At 27.1% G+C, this 20861-nt stretch overlaps 1 protein-coding gene across 3 annotated transcripts; it reads right to left on the bottom strand.

The window, feature by feature from the left end:
* Window positions 1-5237: 5237 nt before the first annotated feature.
* LOC103577083 (annulin) lies at window positions 5238-20818 on the bottom strand. Of its 3 annotated transcripts, none has more exons than XM_008557581.2 (9): window positions 20306-20818; window positions 10767-11116; window positions 8928-9060; window positions 8301-8844; window positions 7942-8211; window positions 7721-7800; window positions 6867-7011; window positions 6487-6793; window positions 5238-6318 (listed from the first exon to the last, which is right to left on the bottom strand). In XM_008557581.2, exons 1-9 carry the CDS (start codon window positions 20436-20438, stop codon window positions 6007-6009), a joined length of 2274 nt encoding a protein of 757 aa, XP_008555803.1. In that variant the 5' UTR covers window positions 20439-20818; the 3' UTR covers window positions 5238-6006. The 3 variants fall into 3 exon arrangements, with proteins under 3 accessions (XP_008555803.1, XP_053596365.1, XP_008555804.1); XM_053740390.1 differs by lacking the exon at window positions 20306-20818 and adding an exon at window positions 14714-14738; XM_008557582.2 differs by lacking the exon at window positions 20306-20818 and adding an exon at window positions 11477-11552.
* Window positions 20819-20861: the final 43 nt, after the last annotated feature.

Below are 20861 nucleotides of genomic sequence, written 5' to 3'. Positions count from 1 at the left end.
CCTATCGTAGATCTGTTAAAATGTGCGGGCACGATCATTTGTTTAATTTTAATTTTTTATTTTTTATGTTTAGATGGAACTGTCTCTCGCAGTGGGTGCATTTGTGTTCTATATGGGCTATCTTTTTCTCACTTGCATGCATAATATTTAATGTTAAGAGAATGCATATCTTCAGAGTTAGAGACCGAGTCAGAGTGAAATGGTTTAATGTATTCAAAACTCAGCTGACTCTTGTATCAGTATATTAAATCTTGTTTTTTACAGACGTGATCAACTAAACTATTTTATCTTGGGTATACTAAAATTAACACATTTTTCTAAACAAAGATATACGTTTGTTAAATTATGATTTACTTTCGGAAATTTTTTTTTTTTAGTTTTACATATTTTTATTGACAATCTTATATTTTGTACAAAAAAATTAACATAAGTAAGGAATATTTTTAAAAAATATTTTTGGGATTTTGAATTTGCATAAAATATGTAAAATAAATTTTTTTTAATATTTTAGATAATTTTTAATTTTAGTCGAAAAAATTTATGATCATAATCTAATTATTCAGTCAGATTTTTTTTTTTTTTACTCTTTTCTCAAAAAAATATAGGAAAGGGGAGGGGGTAAAACGGGGTACTTAAGGAAATAGTAACTTTTCGAACTCAAATGCGTTAAATTTTTTTTTCTTTAATGATATTCAAAGTGAATAGAAAAAATTTTTGGTTGCCGTAAAAAAAATCATTTTCGCGGGCAAAATGGGGCACTCTCTAAAAAAGATGGAAAAATTTTCTGGATATTAAATAAATTAGATTTTAGATAAATAAATAAATCAATAATATTTTTCGACTGACACTCGATTTTTTAAAAAGTTTAACAAAAAAAAATCAAAATAATGCTCAATTATATTTACAAAAGTAATTTTGGTGTGTTTGTAGTTTTTTTTTTTTATTTCAAGGGGACCCCATTTTGCCCCTTTGTACCCTATAAATAAAATAAAAAAATTTTTTCAAGAATAAAAATAATTAATTACCAAAATTTAATCTAATTTTGGAAAATAAATAAGCAAAAATTATTTGAAATTAAATTTGAATTTAAAAATAAGTTTTAAAATTTAAAAGTCTTGGTTATTTACATAGAAAAAAAAAAAACATTTTTTTATTAGTACAGAATTTTTAAAAATAATTACACTAACGATAAAAAAAACTAAAAAGTTAATAATAAACACTCTATTATTATTCAAATTTTATTAAACCTTCAAGTATGTGTAAACGTTTAATCGTTCTTATCATAATGTAATAAATCTTTAAGGATTGTAACCAGACGGGCAATTATAAGTAAATGGCGTCAATTAATTTCCACGCAAGATAATCGATTAAAGATTATTGTGGCAGTCGATCTAAGTCAACTTGAACCTATTAAACACACACACACACTCACACATATTTTTAATCACAATTAAAAAATAAAACAGTAACAATAAAAAATTAAATTTCATTCATCATAACCCGATATTCCAACAACTTAATTTTATAAATAATTTATCCTCATATTCATATACATATTCATATTTATATATCTATTTACTATACATTATTAATTATGAAATATTAAGATTTCGTTTAAATTCAACCCTGTCATATATTTTTGTTTTTTACCCTCGTTATAAAGCTTGTTTGTACAACTTCATTGCTCTATATCTTATTAAGAAATAAAATTAAATAAAAAAAAAAAAAAATGCCCTATAGAGAACTTGAAACGATCGTGTCGCAATTATAAACTCGTGTTGTGAGTTGCGATTGCGAGTTATCGATTAACGTAAGATTAACTGGTGTAACTTAAAGTCTCATTGAAAGAAATTAATGCCGTCGGTAGTACAGTATATACATATATATATGTATGTATGTATATGTATAATAATAATAGCAGTGTGAGTATAACTAGATATCGTAATAATAATAATAATGAATTAATACTTCAGCTTAACGAATATAAATTCTACAACTGATCGTAAAGACTCGATTTGTTTTCGTCGCCTCGATGCCAATTAAAAATACCTATCACGTATATTATTCACATATTGTACATACGTAGATAAATGTATGTGTGGGAGTATATTGTATATTGTATATATCTATATCTATATCTGGTGTACCGATAGAGAGATTATAATTCCGTGTGACATAAAATATAATGTATGTATTAATTTGAATCTATCGACAAGTACATATGTTTCTAATTGGCTTAAAAGAGCGAACTGTATTAGTAATTTGTTTTCATAAATAAAAATAATAAGAGTTTTTTTGTCTATTGTTATGACATATAATTATGGGTAATAAATAATTATTGAGAGTGATATATTGTAAGATATTGAGGATGTCAAATTTACTGTTGTGGGTTTTTAAAGTTTTATTTATGAAGGAGTGAAATTGGGTCAGTGTACTAATTTTTGAAAATATTTACAAAGTTGATATATATATATATATATATATATATATATATATATATATATATATATATATATATATATAATACTAGAGTAAAATTCTATTTTTTTTTTTATTAGATTCTGTCAAATTTTGGAGAATTTGGTTTTATCTCCATGCACTTTTTCACAGCTAAGTCAATTTTGAAGTTCAAAATTTGAACAAGGTAAAATTCCCAAATTGACCCAAATTCCCAATATATAGGATAGGATAAAAACTTTTGAAGACTCACTTGAATCGTTTGATTGGCAGTGCTTGTACGGTAAATTTGAATTTTTGAAATTTTTAGACTGTTAAGAGTCGGTAGTACTAATTAAAGTTCCAAATTTTAGATTTTTAATTACGTTTTAAATAGGGTAAAAGTATCATTTGACTACTGCTCGCCTTTCCCTGGTTAAAAAAAGTGATTTGGAATAATTCAAAGCAATTTGAAATGATTCAAAACAATTTGAATCGACTAATATATAGATAATATATAGATATACACTTCACATGGAGAACATCATTTTTCTTAATCAGGGTTTGAAGATATAAAACTTTTTTTCAATCAATGAAGGAGTATAAAATAAAATTTCCTTTGCAAATTTCTATTAATAATTAATCATGTCATTGCGTCTTTTACAAATTACTTTTTTCAAATTTTTCCAAATAGTGTCCAAAACTGACCCTAAAGTGCCAAAAACGGTATCTCTTCCATTTATGGGACTCGCATAATCAAAATCTTCCGAGTAAGCTCTTATGTATTTTTCCAAAAACTGAAAAATCTCAATAATGATGATCAATAAATTAATTAATAGAATTCTGAAATTTGAGAATTTTCTGGATTCGGCCCAGTCTCAAAATTAAAAAAAAAAAAAACTAATTTTTTTTTTTAAATTTCCAAACTGCAAATTTTATCAAAAATTATTTTTCAGTACTTGAAAAAAAAGAAAAAATGGCCGTAAATCAGATCCTATTTTCATAACTGAAAAAATTCCGTACTAAAATTTTGTTGACTACAAACTAACACACTACTGCCATCTATATTACCTCAACAAAATTACAAGCGTCTTAACTCAGTCAAACAGGTAATTCTCCTCAAAAAAAAGAACACATACCAAATATTCAAATTGATAACTCAAAATAGTTCTCACTCTCTTAGTAAACATAAATCAACATTTAAACCGTTAAAGACACATCATTAACATTTAAACTATTAACTTCTGTGTTGTTACAAAATTAATCGTCCAACTCCTTAGCATCCACTCGAGCACACACTCGTTATAAATAAATAAAAAAAAAAGCAACAAACCAAATGTTAATTTTGATAAATATGAAAATTCAAGCGTAACAAAGAATGTTGATTTAGCAAGATAGAGGCGTGTTTGTTATTTTAATGAGATATACAATAGCTGAGGATCTTGGGTGTTGATGCATAGCGCGTAGCAGGGTGCCTATACCCGCGTTGGGTCTAAAAAGAATAGAAGCTGAAGCTGAATCTAAATAAAAGCTTAAGTTAAAGTTAAATCCAAAGCTCTTCGTCTTCTTCTTCATCATCATCATCATCATCTTCTTCTTTTTATTCACAAGACCCCCGTAGACAGGGGCCGCTAGACGTCCATCACGCGTCACTGTTATGTATTTAGACATATCTTACTGACCGGACCACTCATATATTTATATACAAATATATACACATACATAATTCCCTTAATGTTTTAAATCTTTCTTCTTATTCTTCTTCTTCTCAACTCTCTTACTCTTACAGTCGTCTACTAATTTTTAAATCGTATCCACACAAATGTATACATATATATATATTATATACTATATATATAGATAATAAAACACAACTTATCATTCAACGTCCGCACATATTTCAACATTAATTTTCCGAATGATGATACATGATCTGACATCAATGCCTTCATGTCAGCATGAGGCTCATCATCGTCATTTTTAAAATAAATATCAGACTTTTAAATTATATATTTATTATTGTTATTGTCTTTAATTTTAATTACAGCAATATCTCAAAATAAAAATATATATTTTATATATTTGTCACTCGTTAATATCACGCGGCGAACGGTAAGTAAATTAATAAATAAATTAAGTTAAGGTATGACGCTCAGTAGTCAAGTGAATTATTATTTTATTAAATATATATATATATGTATATATATATTATGTATGCATACTCTACTGACGATATACTGACAGTTATTTATTTTTATTAATGTGGATGTATATAAATATAAATATATATATATATAAGTGGATTAATGGATTTTGTAGATGAAAAATTTATCAAGTATTCGGTTATACTTTTTTTATAATTTAATTTATCTCGTCAAATATTAAATTGACAGCAGGTTTTTTAAGTAAATTTTTATTTTTGTTTATTTATTAATTTATTTATCATATTAAAATATACAGTTTATATTTATTTATATAGATTTTTTTATGTTTTTTAATACAATTACCTTTGGTTTTTAAATATGAACACAATTTATTTTTAAAGAAGAAATTTAAATAAAAAAAAGGTACAATTATTTTTTTTTCTTTAATTACTAATATTAAAATATATATATATATGTAATTTGTCTATTAGAAATTTGATATTATTTAATTATTTATAATAATAAATTATACAATCGGTTAAATAAAATGGCAGCTGGTAATTTTTAAAAATAATAGTATGTAATTTTTAAAATTAAAATTAATTTTTTTAAGTACATATGCAGGCATCGAGGTACAGATGCTATAAGGGCATATAATTTTTTTTTTTTTTTTTTTTTTTTACTGATCGATGTCTCTCCTGATGCGAAACGAAAATATTTTCTTAGTGATTTAAATTACATGTTAATTTTTTTACGCCCTTATAATTCACGTAACCTAAGGGAATTTTTTTTTAAATTTTGCGTAAGATTATAATCGGTAAAAATTTATGGTTGGGTAATTAATTTATCCGAACAATGGAATTATTGGATTCAGATCTTAAAATTTTGATTTCATAATTAAAAATTTAATTTAGTAAAATACAATAAAGTAAATAATTATACAGAAAAAAAAAAGGATTTCGTGGCGCAATAAATATTTTACACTACACGGAAAAAATTCTTGATTCAAGAACTTATTTTGGAAAACAAGTTTTCGGGAACTAAGTCAAGATTTTCTTGAATCAAGAAAATTTTTCTTGATCAGAGAAGATTTCTACTTTATCCAAAAAAGTTGAAGTTTTCAAAAAATTTCTTGAATTAAGAATATTTACCTTCAGTCGATCATTTTTTTTCTGTGTATGTTAAAGACAACAAATAACAAAATTTTTTAAAATAAAAAAAAGTGGCCATTTTACCTCTTTATAAAAGAGCTTATTAATTCTATAGCTAATTTCAGTTGACGACATAACTGCTAATTTTTTTAATTATTCAAAGTTTAAAATTCGATTCGAATTACGAATTTCTAAACCTTCTAAAAATAAATAATTTTCTATTTTAGATTTATTTAGTATTTACATACTATAAACTAATTGACACCAACAATGAATCAACGGTAACCGTTACCGTTGGAAGTCGGGGCTTCAAGGACCATAAAATTGACAAACCCGTCGACGTCATCAAGTTCCTTGGAGTAAAACTTAGCGACAATCGTACTCCGTCCCGAAAATTTCGGAATCATAGAAAATTTGCAACTGACTTTTTCTCCAGGCGGAACGTCATTGGGTACTTTGATTTTTAATTGTTGGTCTAGACCAGGTCCGTCAATTAAAAATTTACCTCCTGTCAGTGTTACCGGTAGAGGATTTATGAAACTTGCCGTTGCGTCTAAGATATAACCGACAATAGCTTCTGTTTGTCTCTGTAAAATAATTTTATTATTAAACGATTAATAAATACTTTTATATAAACATATCGCGTTACTAATTTCAAAAAGGCATATTTTTATACACCCTCCTAGCTTTAGGGAACTTCAAGTTTTTTTCGAATTAGTAACAGGATATATTCTATATATATATTTGAAACTTACATCAACATCAATAATAGGTTTTGTAACACGAAAATCATCCTGAGCAAAGTATTCAAAATTAGTGTCTTTCACATTTGCTAGACACGCGACATTAAAAGCCGACTGATCTAACATTCTTGGAGCATATTCATTCCATGAAACATCTAATCGTACTTCTTCATATGATCCTGGCTTAACTAAATGATCAGACTCAAAAGTCTTTACTGAACCACCAACTTTTCCCGTATAGAGAACGACATCAACTCTGAGTACCACTGAAACGCGGTATTTATTTTCTTTGCTACGATTTTTCATCATTAGTACGACACTGTAATAATTAAAATTCAATTTAATACCGCAATTTAATTATATATATTTACTTGATGAATTACAGGGCATACCTGAAAGGTTGGCCAACGACAACGTCGTCTATAAGCTTGAAGTCAAAAATGATGTCATTGAACTGTTCATTTAAATAGTAACGACTGAAAATTGATTCACTTTGACGTAATGCTTTCAGCATAGCTTCTCGTTCTTTATTGGAAGCTAAATAAATTTTCATGATTAATTGATTGATTTAATATTTATTATAACGATTTATTTATACTTTACACTGTAAAAAATCGGGTGTCAATTCGAAGTCAATTTGGAATTTCTCCGTGTACTTAGTGTAAAATCTAGGATTTTGTCGTAAAAAATTGCATTTTACCGTGGAGTGCAGTAAGATGCCATACTTTGCGGTAAAAACCAAATTTTTTTTTCAAAACCATAAAATTTTGTACTGTACAAAATGCTGTAAAAAGTACAGTATTTTACCATCCAGTAAACGTCAAAAATTTACCGTAATGTGAATCTCCTGGGAATACCCTGATAGCCAAACTGACAGAAAATTAGCAACAATTTACTGCAGCAACTTGTCACCAATTTGGCCGCAAAAAATGGCATTTCCACAAGTTGACAACAAACGGTCGACAATTTTCTAGGAAAGTTGGTAACAATTTGTAGTCAAAAATTACGAAATCTGAAAGTTGTCATCAATTTGATCGCGACTAATTGACATCAACTTTCCAACCAAGAAGTTTTGCTATCAGGGGAGAGAATTTATGTTGTATCAACAGAGTAACTTCGGAGTGATAATTTTATTTAAATTCGCATGCGGAGTAAATAAATAAAAAATCATTTACTTTGCATTAACTCTAGATTTCATCCGAAAATTTTTTACAGTGCGGAAAAATAAAATAAATATTTGGCTCACTTTCCGGATATTTATAATTTAGAGTAATATCTTCACGACCCCATACTCCGACTGCTTTTGTACTGATATATTGACCAATTCTAAAAAATAAAATATTTTCTATTATTTATTTATCGATTATCTATATCTGATTATTCTTAACAGTAATCCATTGTTACAGATAATTAAATTTCATCAGAACTTGAACAATTTTACATAAAATAAGTAATCTAAAAAATTACCCTTGAGTATCTTTCGACACTAATTTCAATGGCTGAGTAGGTCCATTGTATCTCCAGTAAACTTTGTCAGCATTTACTGCCGCATATAAAAATCCTCCGTCATAAGGACGTAAAACTTCGCCATTTTTAATCGCAGCAACAGAAGTAGGACCACAACGAAAAGATCCTTCGCTCGTTTCTTGAGGTGTTGCGTCAATTGCCTGCCAACCATCACAATCAGAGCCAAGATCCAACCTTTTCATCCAGACTTCACTCCAAACATGGAAGTTCCTGAATTAGAATCAAGCAAATTAATTATTTTATTTAAAATAAATTTATAATTGTAATTAATTCTAAAAATAGTAATAGTAATTTAATACCAAACTGAATCGGTTGTTAATTCTTCCATAATTTCTCCTTTTTTATCAACAAAGTAATCAACTGTACGACTACCCTGGGTGTCATGAGCACTAGAAAAATTAGTGACAACACGACTAGGAAGTCCTAGAGTCTTACAAACAGTAGAAAGAACTCCAGCAAATATCCAGCACTGTCCATATTTAACAGGTTTTTTAGTTTTGTAGTATTCTTGGAGTATTTTCTGGGACCCAAGCCACTTTGTCGGCGCTGTACCTCCGCTGTAATCACCGGACCAGTTACCCATCAGAAGACCATTGTCATCATTAGAATTAACTACCGCTGAAAGTACCCGCGTTATTACAACTGGATCATTACGCGATGATGCACGAACGGCTCCTACAGTTGTCATCAAATGTAGAGCACAGTCCAGCACATCGCGTTCAAACTGTCCGAATTTCCATGGGGATGCGCTGATTGTGTTTTTGTTCCCTCGCCAAATTAAACCGGTGTCCAGCAAAACGTACTCATGGCGCTTAGCACCGTCTTCTATGTAAACTACGTCCTCTGTAAAGGTTCAAAATTTTATGGGTTGCTGATAATGTTCAAGATGTTCAAATAATTTATGGGAAAATTTTATCAGTAGTTACCTGGACACCATGGGTTAAATAATAAATAAAAGGGTTCTTCGACATTGAAACTTATCGCGCCACCAGATTCCTTGTGCTTTGTATCGATTTCCATTTTCCATTTTCCTATTGGCGCATTAGCTGGTGACGATATCTGTTGTATTTAAATAATTATATAGTCAGCTCTATAAGGTAACCCCCCCCCCCTCTGGGAAAAATATTTAGCAGTATTTTTATAAAAAATTATTTAAATAATTATCGCGCCTGAGACGCGAGCTTAAGAAATTTTCTAAGAATTTAACATCAAAAAATTAACCACAATTTTTCAAATTTAATTAAAATTCCCGCGTTAAAATTATTAATAATTACAACAAATTTGTTCGGTTCCATGATAACTGATCCCAAACAACTGATCCTCGACAAGTGATCACACGACAATCGATCCCACGGACTAGATCCAACTGACAACTGATCTTCTAATTCATCAGTTTCATAACTTTAATTATCATCATCTTCAAAATCTTTATTTTCATAATTTTAAACCGTATGTCAATGGGATCAATTTGTAGGGATCACTTGTCGTGGTATAAAATTATTGGGATCAGTTGACGGCAAACCAATTTGTTCATCTAAAATTTATCAAAAGTTTGTTTACCGATAAATAATTATTCGCTCATTTTTCGTAATTTGAGAAAAAAAAAAAAAAATTATAATGCTCTCATATTTTTTCGAGCAGACAAATTCACCCTGACATTAAAATGACACAAGTTGACTGTTTTTGCTTTACATTAATTAGTATTGTAATTTTATTTAAAGTTTTAAAGGCCTTCAATGACGAACATCTTGAACCAGTGAAGGGACAACAGCTCAGAGTAGTGACCAGAAGGTTCTGAGATCGAACCCAGCGCAGAGCAAATATTTTTCATCCGTCAAAAAAATAAATACGAAAGATATTGATGCAAGAATAATGATCTTGAATTCGATAATTTTTTGGCATTTACTTAGAAGATTTAAACCTAATCCCGGATGTGTATTTAAAATTATTTAAAATTATAATATTATTATGGGTTTATTTTACTGATGTCATAAGTGCGAATAATTTATTATGCTCATTTGGAATACTTATGCCAAAAGCCAAAAATAATCTTAAATCTTACGCAACTTGTAATTTGACCACTAAGTATCTGATGATAGAATGCTTTTACGACAAACTAGAAATAAATGTATAAATAATTTGAATGCAGGCAAATATATTAATTATTAAATATATTAGATTTAGTTACTGTGGATTTTTTGAATAACTTTTAATTAGATTGTTAATGATGTCCTTGACTAAAATTAACTAATAATGTTTAACTGCGAGAATACATAATTGCCTGAAGACAAACAAGTTCATTTGAAAATAACCATGTGGCTGGTAATTATTTAATTTTTTACATAATTGTTTAACTTTAGTGAAAATTTTTGGTCCTTTTCTCATACAATTGTGTTTATGATTAATTATACTTCCGGTGAAAAAGTAATTTTGGTCAACGTGCATACAATTTTTTTAATATTAAATTCCGAAATTTCTTTTCAAACAAAAATTTTGAATAATTACTTGCCTTTGACTTTAATTTACGAAGATTTATATAGATTTGGATAAAAATAAAAATTTGAATTTTTTTTTCCGATTTCAAAATGATCAAATTTCAATATAGTAAGATTGAAATGCGGCAAATTTAAAATTTTCCCGCTCAAAATTTAATTAAAATATAAAAATAAATATTACGATTTACGATTACGTCAGATGTATAACCAGTAACTTATATATTTATACTTTAGTAGCATTATAAAATGTAATAAAAAAAGTTTCTTTACTTTTATCACAATGGCTTGAGCTTCCCTAGTGTATAAAGTTGCGTGCCATGCGTCTTCCGACTCCTCTCCCGGATTGAGCAAAGGCGCGACCATGAAAGTTCCGTGTCCATACTGGGGTTTTTTAATTCCATCCAACGAGAAGATAATTGATACCCCATCGATGTCGGAATCGTAATCACGGTTAAGATGCAGTCGCATAAAAAATTCCTGCCCACGTCTTACGACCAATCTCGAGTCACCTTCTTCACGAGTCATTATTTCATAACGTGATGTATTGTGAGCTTCGCCATTATCGGAGATAAGTGGGTCTAATCTCAATATAGTCAACATTGGCGTATCAAAATCTCCCCCTATTAAAAAATAAATAAATAACTCAAATAACAGTATACAGAAAAAAAATTTTTATTCGACCCAAAAAAATTTCTATTCATTCCAAAAAATTTTTCGGGCAAAATTTCTTAGAACAGAGAAAAATTTTTTTAAGTGAGAAAAAATTCTTGCGCCAAAATTCTAGTCCTAAGAAAATTTTTGTCTTCAATTCACAATCAAAAATATTTTTTTTTTTTTTTTTTTTTTGTGTAAAATAAAATTGTTACAAATCACAAAAAATCCAAAATGTTTTTTTTTTCTACTGAATAATTTTTAATTTTTTTTTCTTATCCTTAAAAAAAAAAATCTAAATTAACTCTCGTTAGTTTTCACGTACTCACAATGAAATCTAAATGGAAATGTTCTAAAGCGTTCGTCGTTTGGGGTACGGTAGCGATCATAAAATCTGTAAAACATCCTCGTAATCCTACGAATCGCTAATTAACTTTTTGTATAATTGAGATAATTGTCAAGGGTTATAATGATTAACAATCGTGATTAGAATATTTTAAAAATTCAAATCCAAAAAAATATAAATAATAAAAAAATTTTTTTTTCACGTGGGTTGTCTAGTAGGCGATACCAATGAATAAATATTAAATAATTATAAACTGTCAACAAAATTGTTAACGTCGCGCCCGAAAGTCAGCAACAAAATGAAAATCTTTAGGTCCGACGTGTTAGTTTAGAGTCTAGTGAATTACTAGCGCGTTTTAACAAAACAAAGCGTAGTCGTATGAATTCATTGAGATTATATTTAATAAACGAACGGTGGGATGCAGCTGCTGTATAATGAAACGCATTGCCGTACGACATAACGCGAAAAAAAATAAAATAGAGGGGGAGAGGAAAAAAATTACCTGGTTAATGTTTAATATTATAAATCACACATATATTTATATGTATATATATTAGTTACATACGCAATAACAGTAATTGTCGAGAGATGTAAGGCTTTTTTCAAGGCTCTACCACGTGCAACTTTTTATTTAGTGTCACCATAATTGGCGGGAACAAATGTATCTTTAACATGAGGGACGTATTTTAAATAAAAGAGAGAGTAGCAAATAGCTGTCACCCACTTTGATGTACGATAAATTCCTAGTAGATGGCGAGCCAAGTTTAATTATGGAATTTGTTCGATGAATTATTATTTATCGATACCAAATATAGAAACAAATAAATTCATTTATTTTTTATTTTTGAGTAATAAATTTTAAATAATGGGTAATTGAGTGTTTAGAGTAGTTGGTGTTGATGTTGACGATGAAAATGTGGGATTTAATATAATAGATTGCATTAGATTATCTTATTTTAATGTCTGACCATATTGGGCGATTCTACTTAATGCCCACGCGCATGGTTTGCTTAATGGATATAAATTTGTTAAGGTAAATAATGGATGGTGAGATGAGTGTTTAGTAATTTGTATCATAATAGATGATAAATCATTGTTTGCTTTGTCGCTGATTGTTTATTATTTTTATTTTTATGTCAAGATTAATGTTAATGTTCATTTAGACGGATTCAATTATTCTGCTGAGGTGACAAATATATTAATTATTTTGCGTATTAATTTATTGGCCTTTGTATTGAAGATATTTATGAGGGAGCGTTGTTTTATATATATATATATATATATATATATATATATATATATATATATATATATATATATATATATATATATATTTTTTTTTTTAATGGTATTTTACTACACGGAGAGAAAATTATGGTAACAGTTACAATATATTATGGGAATGGTTCCCATACTGCATGGTAACCAGTTTTTTTAAAATGTTGATTATAGGAACGGCACCCATATATATTATGGTAATCATTCCTATAATTATGGGTATAATTCCCATATGGTATCGGAATAGTTCCTATGGAATTATGATAATCGTTCCCATGTAACTATGATAATGGTTACCATAATATTATGGTAATGGTTACTATAATATTATGGTAATCCTTACCATAATATTATAGGAATAGTTACCATAATAATATGGGAATGGTTACTATAATATTATAGGAACAGTTACCATAATATTATGGGAATAGTTACCGTAATATTATGGTAACCATTACCATACACACTTAGGAACCATTACAGTGTAGTTATAGGATTGGTTCCTATTTGCTTATGGGAACTATTCCTATGAGTATGGTAATCATTACCATAATTCTTTCACATGCGATATGGTAACTGTTACCATAATGATAGGAATTGTTCCCATATTTATGGAAACTTTTCCCAGAAAGTATGGGTCTATATCCTATAATCCCAAGTAATCATTACCACAACGGTATAGGATGATATTCCATAAACGTACTAGGAATAGTTACTATAATTTTTTCTCCGTGTAGTATCTATAAATAAATGCTTAATTAAAGTTAAAATATGGAGGTAAAAATTTTTTTTTAATTACATGCGAAAATTAGGATCAATTTCTATGGAAATATGGGAAAGATCTATCGTTTCCGACACAGGTGTAGTTTTTAAATTAAAAAAAAAAATATACAGATATCACAATAGTTTGAAGGAGAAACTAATAGTCTTGTAACGAGGTCCTACTGTAATTAACCCGCACAAAAAAATATATAAATAATATATATGTCCCATATAGCCAATGCATTGATACATTTATGTTATGTATATTTTTTTGTATGAGAAAATAAAAAAAATGTTTTTTATGAAAATATGACTGAGTGGCTTTTAATTTTAATTTTGGATCAGTAAATCATTTTCTTTTAATTTAATTTGACCCATGCTGAAAAAATTGAAGGAATGAACGCGGAGTAAATGCGGAGCGAATATTTGCTTATTTATTTAATCCCCTTGGAGTGAAATTTTTACTCCGAAGGGAAGTTAATATTGAAACTCCGGTTCGGAGTAAAATTCACTTCTAAAAGGTGTTTATTTCAATATTAAAACTTCGAATCGGAGTGAATACTTAATATTTACTCCGGATGCAGAATAGATTTTTTTTTAAACTCCGCAATCACTCCAAGTTCACTTCCAATTTTTTATAGTGCATTTATAAAAATAAGAGAAATTAAATTTTACAAACTTCGGAAAAATTTTTGACAAATATTTTATTTATAAAATTAATAAAATCCCTCTATTATTCGAACTTGAAACACAGATCCATTTCCAGGTTTTTTTTAACAGGAAATTTTATTTGAACGAGTGCGTGTTTTGTAATTGAGTTGAAAGACCCAACTTGGTACTTGGTACCCAATTTTTTTTTTGTTACAGTCCCCATAATTTTCATATGGGACCGAAAAAAAAACCAACTCTATTTGGCACAGTTTAATATATATATATATATATATATATATATATATATATATATATATATATATATATATATATATATATATATATATATATATATATATATAAAATATAAAATAATAATATATGTAAAAATAAAATTGAAAAAAAAATTAAATATTTAAAATTTTTTTTTTTACACAAAATTAAATTACATTTCAATTTTTTAATTGAATAAATAACTGTGTTGTATTTAATTAAAATTACTTAATAAATAAAATAAACAAAAACTCACTGAAGTATAAGAGGAGTAAAAAAAGAAATTAATATTTACTTCAATGAATGTTGAACGGAAAGTGATGACTAAATCGTTTAAAAATTCCAATATATATATACAAAGAGATTAAAAATATGACTGCATGTATCTGGGGAAATTTCTTAATTGTAATTAGATATTACTAATTACTAATAGATTTTTTTTTAGGGCATACATGTTTTGAAATTATACTTTTCATGTCAATGATAATTAGAAATGGACAATCTCTTATTTTACTATAATTACTGTAATTATGTGTTGTTATTTTATTAATTACTATATTTTTTGATTATCCTAATTTTTTCTATTGGAGATCAAAAGTAGAGCTGATTAGTTTAATTTATTTAGGCTGATAAAAAAAATGTTAATTTTTGTTTTTGTTTCGATAAAAACATATCGTTATATTGACGGCAATTATTATTTTATTGACTGTTAGATAAAAATTTATTATCATAAGATTTGTTTACAAAAGGCTAATCAAAATATATAAGAACTTTTGTTTTTATTAATAAATATAAGTCATACTTTTTATGGGGACTGGCAAAAAAAATTAGATTTTTTAGAAAGCAAATAAAATAAAATGATAAAACAAGTTAATACGGTGACTAAGAGAGACCATTGTCACGTTTTTATCAAGTCATAAAAATTCCATATTTATATTTTTTCTCATGTGCCATTAGTTTGATCAGTTGTGCAAGATAACGATAAGTTTAAGAGTAAGACCATAAATACCTGTGATGATTTACTAATAAAGTAGCTTTCGTAACTAGAGATTATAAAATTTTTTTTGCCTAAAAAATTTCGAGCGATTTTTTAAAAATAATTTTATTCAATACTCAAAATTTTGTAAACCAGTAAATTAGTTATTTTTAAAAAATAATTTTTTTATGAAAAATTGAATTTGATTCTGAATTCAATCGAATTTTCAAAGATTTTTTTCCCTTGAATTTCGACATCGAAGAGAAATTATCGAGCGACTAATTAAATTGTCAATTAATTAAATCATCAAAAGCGTATCATAATAATCTAATGATGAAAACATTTTATTTAACACCGAACTAGTCATATATTTAAATACTCGATGCTGAATTAGTATTAAAATAAATATAAGAAAATTTTGAATGAAAAGTTACAACGCAATAAGAGATTGTAGAGCAGGAATTGATGATAATTACAGTAATAGAAGCAATTGATCAAGGTAGACAACTACACTGAAAAATAAGTTAACTTTCGTAAAAACAACATTTACTTGAGTAGTAAGTCAATAAAAATTATTACATGTTAATTCCATTTTTTAGAATAATTTTCTTGACTAAAGAAAATCGATATTTATTTATAGTTCTCCAGAAAAAAAATCAGCATTTCGATCTGAGTTTAAATTTGTTCGATTAAGAGAATGCGCTTGAATAAAATCTTTGTGTTTGCACTAAAAATCTATTGGACTAAAAGTTTCTAATCGCATTATTTTTTATGAGAAGAAAATACAATAGATCTAAAAGTCAATTTTTCTCTCAAGCTTCTCTAATTTCGTCCCAAGTTCAATGGTAATAAAATATGTATTAGACTCTCTGTTGAAAAAATTCATGTAGGATTGCATGGGAACCTGTAGAAATCCATATAGAAAAGTATGGAGTTATGTATAAGAACCCATAGGAATTAATATAGGGGACTATGGGTATCTATCCCATATAGGAAATCCATAGAAAATTTGGGTACCTAGATTTTTATGGGTATGGGTATCTGTCCCATATGGGAAATCCATAGAAAATTTTGAATGTCTGGATTTTTATGGGTATGGGTATCTGTTCCATATGGGAAATCTATAGAAAATTTTTGATGCCTGGATTTTTATGGGTATGGGTATCTGTCCCATATGGGAAATCCATAGAAAATTTTGGATGTCTGGATTTTTATGGGTATGGGTATCTGTCCCATATGGGAAATCCATAGAAAATTTTTGATGCCTGGATTTTTATGGGTATGGGTATCTGTCCCATATGGGAAATCCATAGAAAATTTTTGATGCCTGGATTTTTATGGGTATGGGTATCTGTCCCATATGGGAAATCTATAGAAAATTTTTGATGCCTGGATTTTCATGTAGAAACTTCACACACAAAGTTGGATACCTGGATTTCCATATAAATTTTTATGATAAGTTTTTTTCTACTTCTCATCAACATGCCTTAGCCTTTTTTGACTCCATTTCGTCTTTTATTAACAAATATAAAAAATATTCATTAGGTGACGTCTATAAAATAATTCACGTAAAATTTTACTTTATGGACCTATCCCCCTATTAATATTGCGTCACAAATGCCCCCCCCCCCATACATATATACCAATTAATAATACAAACATTTCTGTATTTAAAAATATGACACGAATGACTATCGTAAAAAAAAAATAAAATTCAAAAACCAGGAAAATTTTCAAAATTGTTTAGTCACAATAAGCGATACCCCCATAAGCACGAAGGTATTTTATAAACAGCGCCTTATTATAAAATGAATTTTTCTATTAATAATAATTTTTATTATCTATAATTAATAGCAGAAAAATTAACATAATTGACAATTAATAAAAAATTAAAATGACTTTTTTTATTCATATACAAACTTAGTAATATTTTAATAATTTATTTAATACAAATGATTAACTAGCGCACGCATTAACATATGACCATAAAAAAATCATAATCACTAAAACAAATCGATTGTACTCAATAAAACGGTAACTTAATACTTTATTAATATATGTAAGTAAAAAAAAAAATAGTAAACAATTTAAATTTAAATTTATCTAGATCTTAATTATTCCTCCATATATTAATATTTATATTAATAATATATATATCTTATTAGGATGACGTGAGAGATCAGACCTTCCTATCGATACAGTTGATTGACAATTGAATGCATTGAATAAAACGGAAGCACTTATGTATTTTCTTAAACGGATTAATGTTAAGAGCAATATCGAAAATACCCAGCTAATATAAACAGTGAATCTGCAACGGCTGAATAAATTTATGTTCCGCCACAAATATATGTATAAATATGCTTTAAATATTTAGTCAAGGTCATTGCATACATCAATTGATTAAAACGTTTTTTTAAATATTTTAAACACGCAATTTTTTTATTTATCGTATCAATAAATTATCGCTTTTCATAAAATTCATTTTATTTTTATTTTTTATTATGAAAATTTGAAATTTTAAGAAAATATTTCTGGTTAGTATTCATTTTATTTATGTTTATAAATGTTTATATAAATATGTATATATATTTATATGAAAATTGTATTATGCAAGAAATTTTGAAGGATTAATGACAGTACTTAAGTATATTTTATTAACAATGAGTTAAGTGATTATTAATAACTTAACTTATTAGTCTTGTCCAAAAATATATCTATGCAGTCATTCATTATATTACGCAAATGAGAGCAAACAGTGTTCTATTTATTATAATTTTATTTTGTAAAGAATAATAAATTTTTTTTTATATTCATTAATCGGCTGCTTAATTTCAAAACACGAGAAAAATTTTTTAAAATTTATATTTTAGTATCTTTTGTTCCAGTGGTCTTGCGAACATGATTCAGTTCTTATTTTTGTCAGGTGTGTTTTTAAATCGGCAGCCATGTCTTATATTATTTACTTTATGTATTTTTTTAAAATTTATGAAAATTGAAAATTTCTTTCCGTACATATTCTATAGAATTTGATGATATGCAGATATATATCATTAATAAATAACTTCAGGGTATAATTATTGATAATAAATGATAAGTAAAAGTTATTGAACTTTTTATCTATGATGTATTTGATTACTTTACTTATATATGAAAAGAAAAATTAAATTTTATTCAATTTAAAAAAAAAAATTTTTTTTAAATTCTGTAAAAAAATTTTTTAATTTTTATACAGCCTACAGATATTTTCCATGTATAGAAAAAAAATTTCAATCGAATTTTTAGAAAATTTGAAATTTTTTTAATTTTTAAAATTAAAGAAAATTTTAATTAAAAAAATGACTTTTGATGAGAAACAAAAATTTGTATAAAATTTTATTTAAAAAAAAAATATAAAAATTATGAGCAATAAATTCATTAAAAAAAAGTTTACGAAATTTCCGTCGAATGAATTTAAAAAAAATATGAAAGTACTAATTATAGAAGAAAATTTAAAAAGTATATAAATATATTGACATGTAAACATGTGTAAAGTGATTTCAAAATTTCTAAATAAATTTCCAGTTAATCGTTATTCTTAAAGGCATTCAGTAAATCTATTCTCGGCTGATCAAGGTAACGTAACTAAACTGAAACACATTGGCTTTTTGAGCCACGCGCCTAGTTTATTCCCACGCGATCATTCATCAAAGGTCTTTTTATTTCCCAGTGTAATCACAATCTTTACTCTTCACTCTCATTACCCATATATATTATAAGTATATATATATATATATATATATATGAATGTTGTTTTGTTAATTCCGATCCGGTCTTTTCTTTCTACTCTCACAGCCCATCCTTGGCTACAATGATCTCACCGTGACATATCGAAATTATGTAATAATTTTTAAATCCTTGAGCGTTCAATAATATTTTTAAATAATAATTACACCACCAATTATCCTTGATAATGAATTCTATACATAAACTAAAGAATTATAGTGCGTCATGTTCTTCATGTGTACAAACAAAATTATCGTTACGATAAAAAATTCCACTCTGGTTTTTTTTTATTTTTCAAATTAAATTAACTACACGTGGGATGAAATAATACTTAACACATACTATTAATCTATGACCTTACTTTATTTTATTTCATTTTATTATTCAATCAATCAATAATTTTATATATTTAATATATTTATTTTAAATTAAATATACAGTAAAAAAAATAGTCAAGTGAACACGGAGTAAATCTAGAGTAAATGCGGATGATTGTTTATTCATTCTTCTCGGAGTAAAATTTACTCCGAAGGGAATTTAATATTTAAACTCCGGTCGAGGCAAAAATTTACTCTTAAAAAAAGTTTATTTTAATATTAAAATCCCGAATCGGAGTGAATGCAGATTGAAATAAAATCCAGATCACTTTGAAATCTCTCAGCTGAAAAAATAAACTTATTTACTCCATATCCGGAGTAATTTTTTTAAACTCCGAAACTCTGAGAGAGAATTTGAATTTAAATAAAATCCATATTTACTCCAAATTCACTCCCATTTTATTGCAGTAATAACAAATTTTCGGAGTAAAGGCGGAGTAAATTCAGAGTGAATACGGAGGGTGACTATTTAATCCCCTGGAGTAAAATTTAATATTTAAACTCCGACTTGAGTGAAATTCACTTAAAAAAAAAAGTTAGTTTTTATATTAAAATTGTAAATTAGTGAATACGAATTTAAATGAAATCCAGGTCACTCTGAAATCACTCAGCTGAAAAAACAAACTCCCTATTTACTCTGTATGGAATCACTGAATTATTTAATTAAAATCCATAATCACTCCGAATTCACTCGAATTTTAAACAGTATAAATAAACAAAAAATACAAACCATTTTGACAAGCTGACGGTGGTTTGGGAAGAGACTCAGGTTTACTATTCAAATTATTCATACGTATATTGCACTGACGTTTTCGAAAAAATGATCGAAATTTTTTCGAACAAGAGGAACAACAATTACCCATTTTATATTTATTTATATTTAAATAAAATATGAATATAATTAAACTTCTTTAATCACTCACTAATAATTAATTTATTATTAACTAATAAATATTTATCACTTATAAAAATTAAATAAAATAAAAATATAAAAAACTTAAATAAATAACTAATGATAATTTAAACTTATGAACGTAGTGCCGGTATAAAAGTGACTGTTTGGTTGCATGGTTCTACTTCTAATAAAGACATCACACATAACTACAAAGTTTAGCTGTATCATTGATATGACTGCAAGAAACTTGAGAATTCTCAGTTCTCTCGACCCATCCCTACTTCATTCATTCATTCATTAATACATAAAATGTATGACTATATATATTTACTGGTTCGATGTACGTTCGTGAAGGTCTAATTGAACTTTAAACTGTAATTTAATTTATAAA

The sequence above is a fragment of the Microplitis demolitor genome, chromosome 7 (assembly GCF_026212275.2).
Source record: "Microplitis demolitor isolate Queensland-Clemson2020A chromosome 7, iyMicDemo2.1a, whole genome shotgun sequence".
NCBI classification, from domain to species: Eukaryota; Metazoa; Arthropoda; class Insecta; order Hymenoptera; family Braconidae; genus Microplitis; species Microplitis demolitor.
This window is presented reverse-complemented; position numbering and strand designations above follow the sequence as displayed.

Excerpts from the sequence above, each read along its gene's own strand:
- LOC103577083 (XM_008557581.2), bottom strand. The coding sequence starts at position 20,438 with ATGGGTAATTGTTGTTCCTCTTGTTCGAAAAAATTTCGATCATTTTTT. Across the intron at positions 9,061-10,766 it reads CTCAAGCCATTGTGATAAAA|ATATCGTCACCAGCTAATGC; the intron begins GTAAAGAAACTT and ends TAAATACAACAG. Across the intron at positions 8,212-8,300 it reads TTAACAACCGATTCAGTTTG|GAACTTCCATGTTTGGAGTG; the intron begins GTATTAAATTAC and ends ATTCTAATTCAG.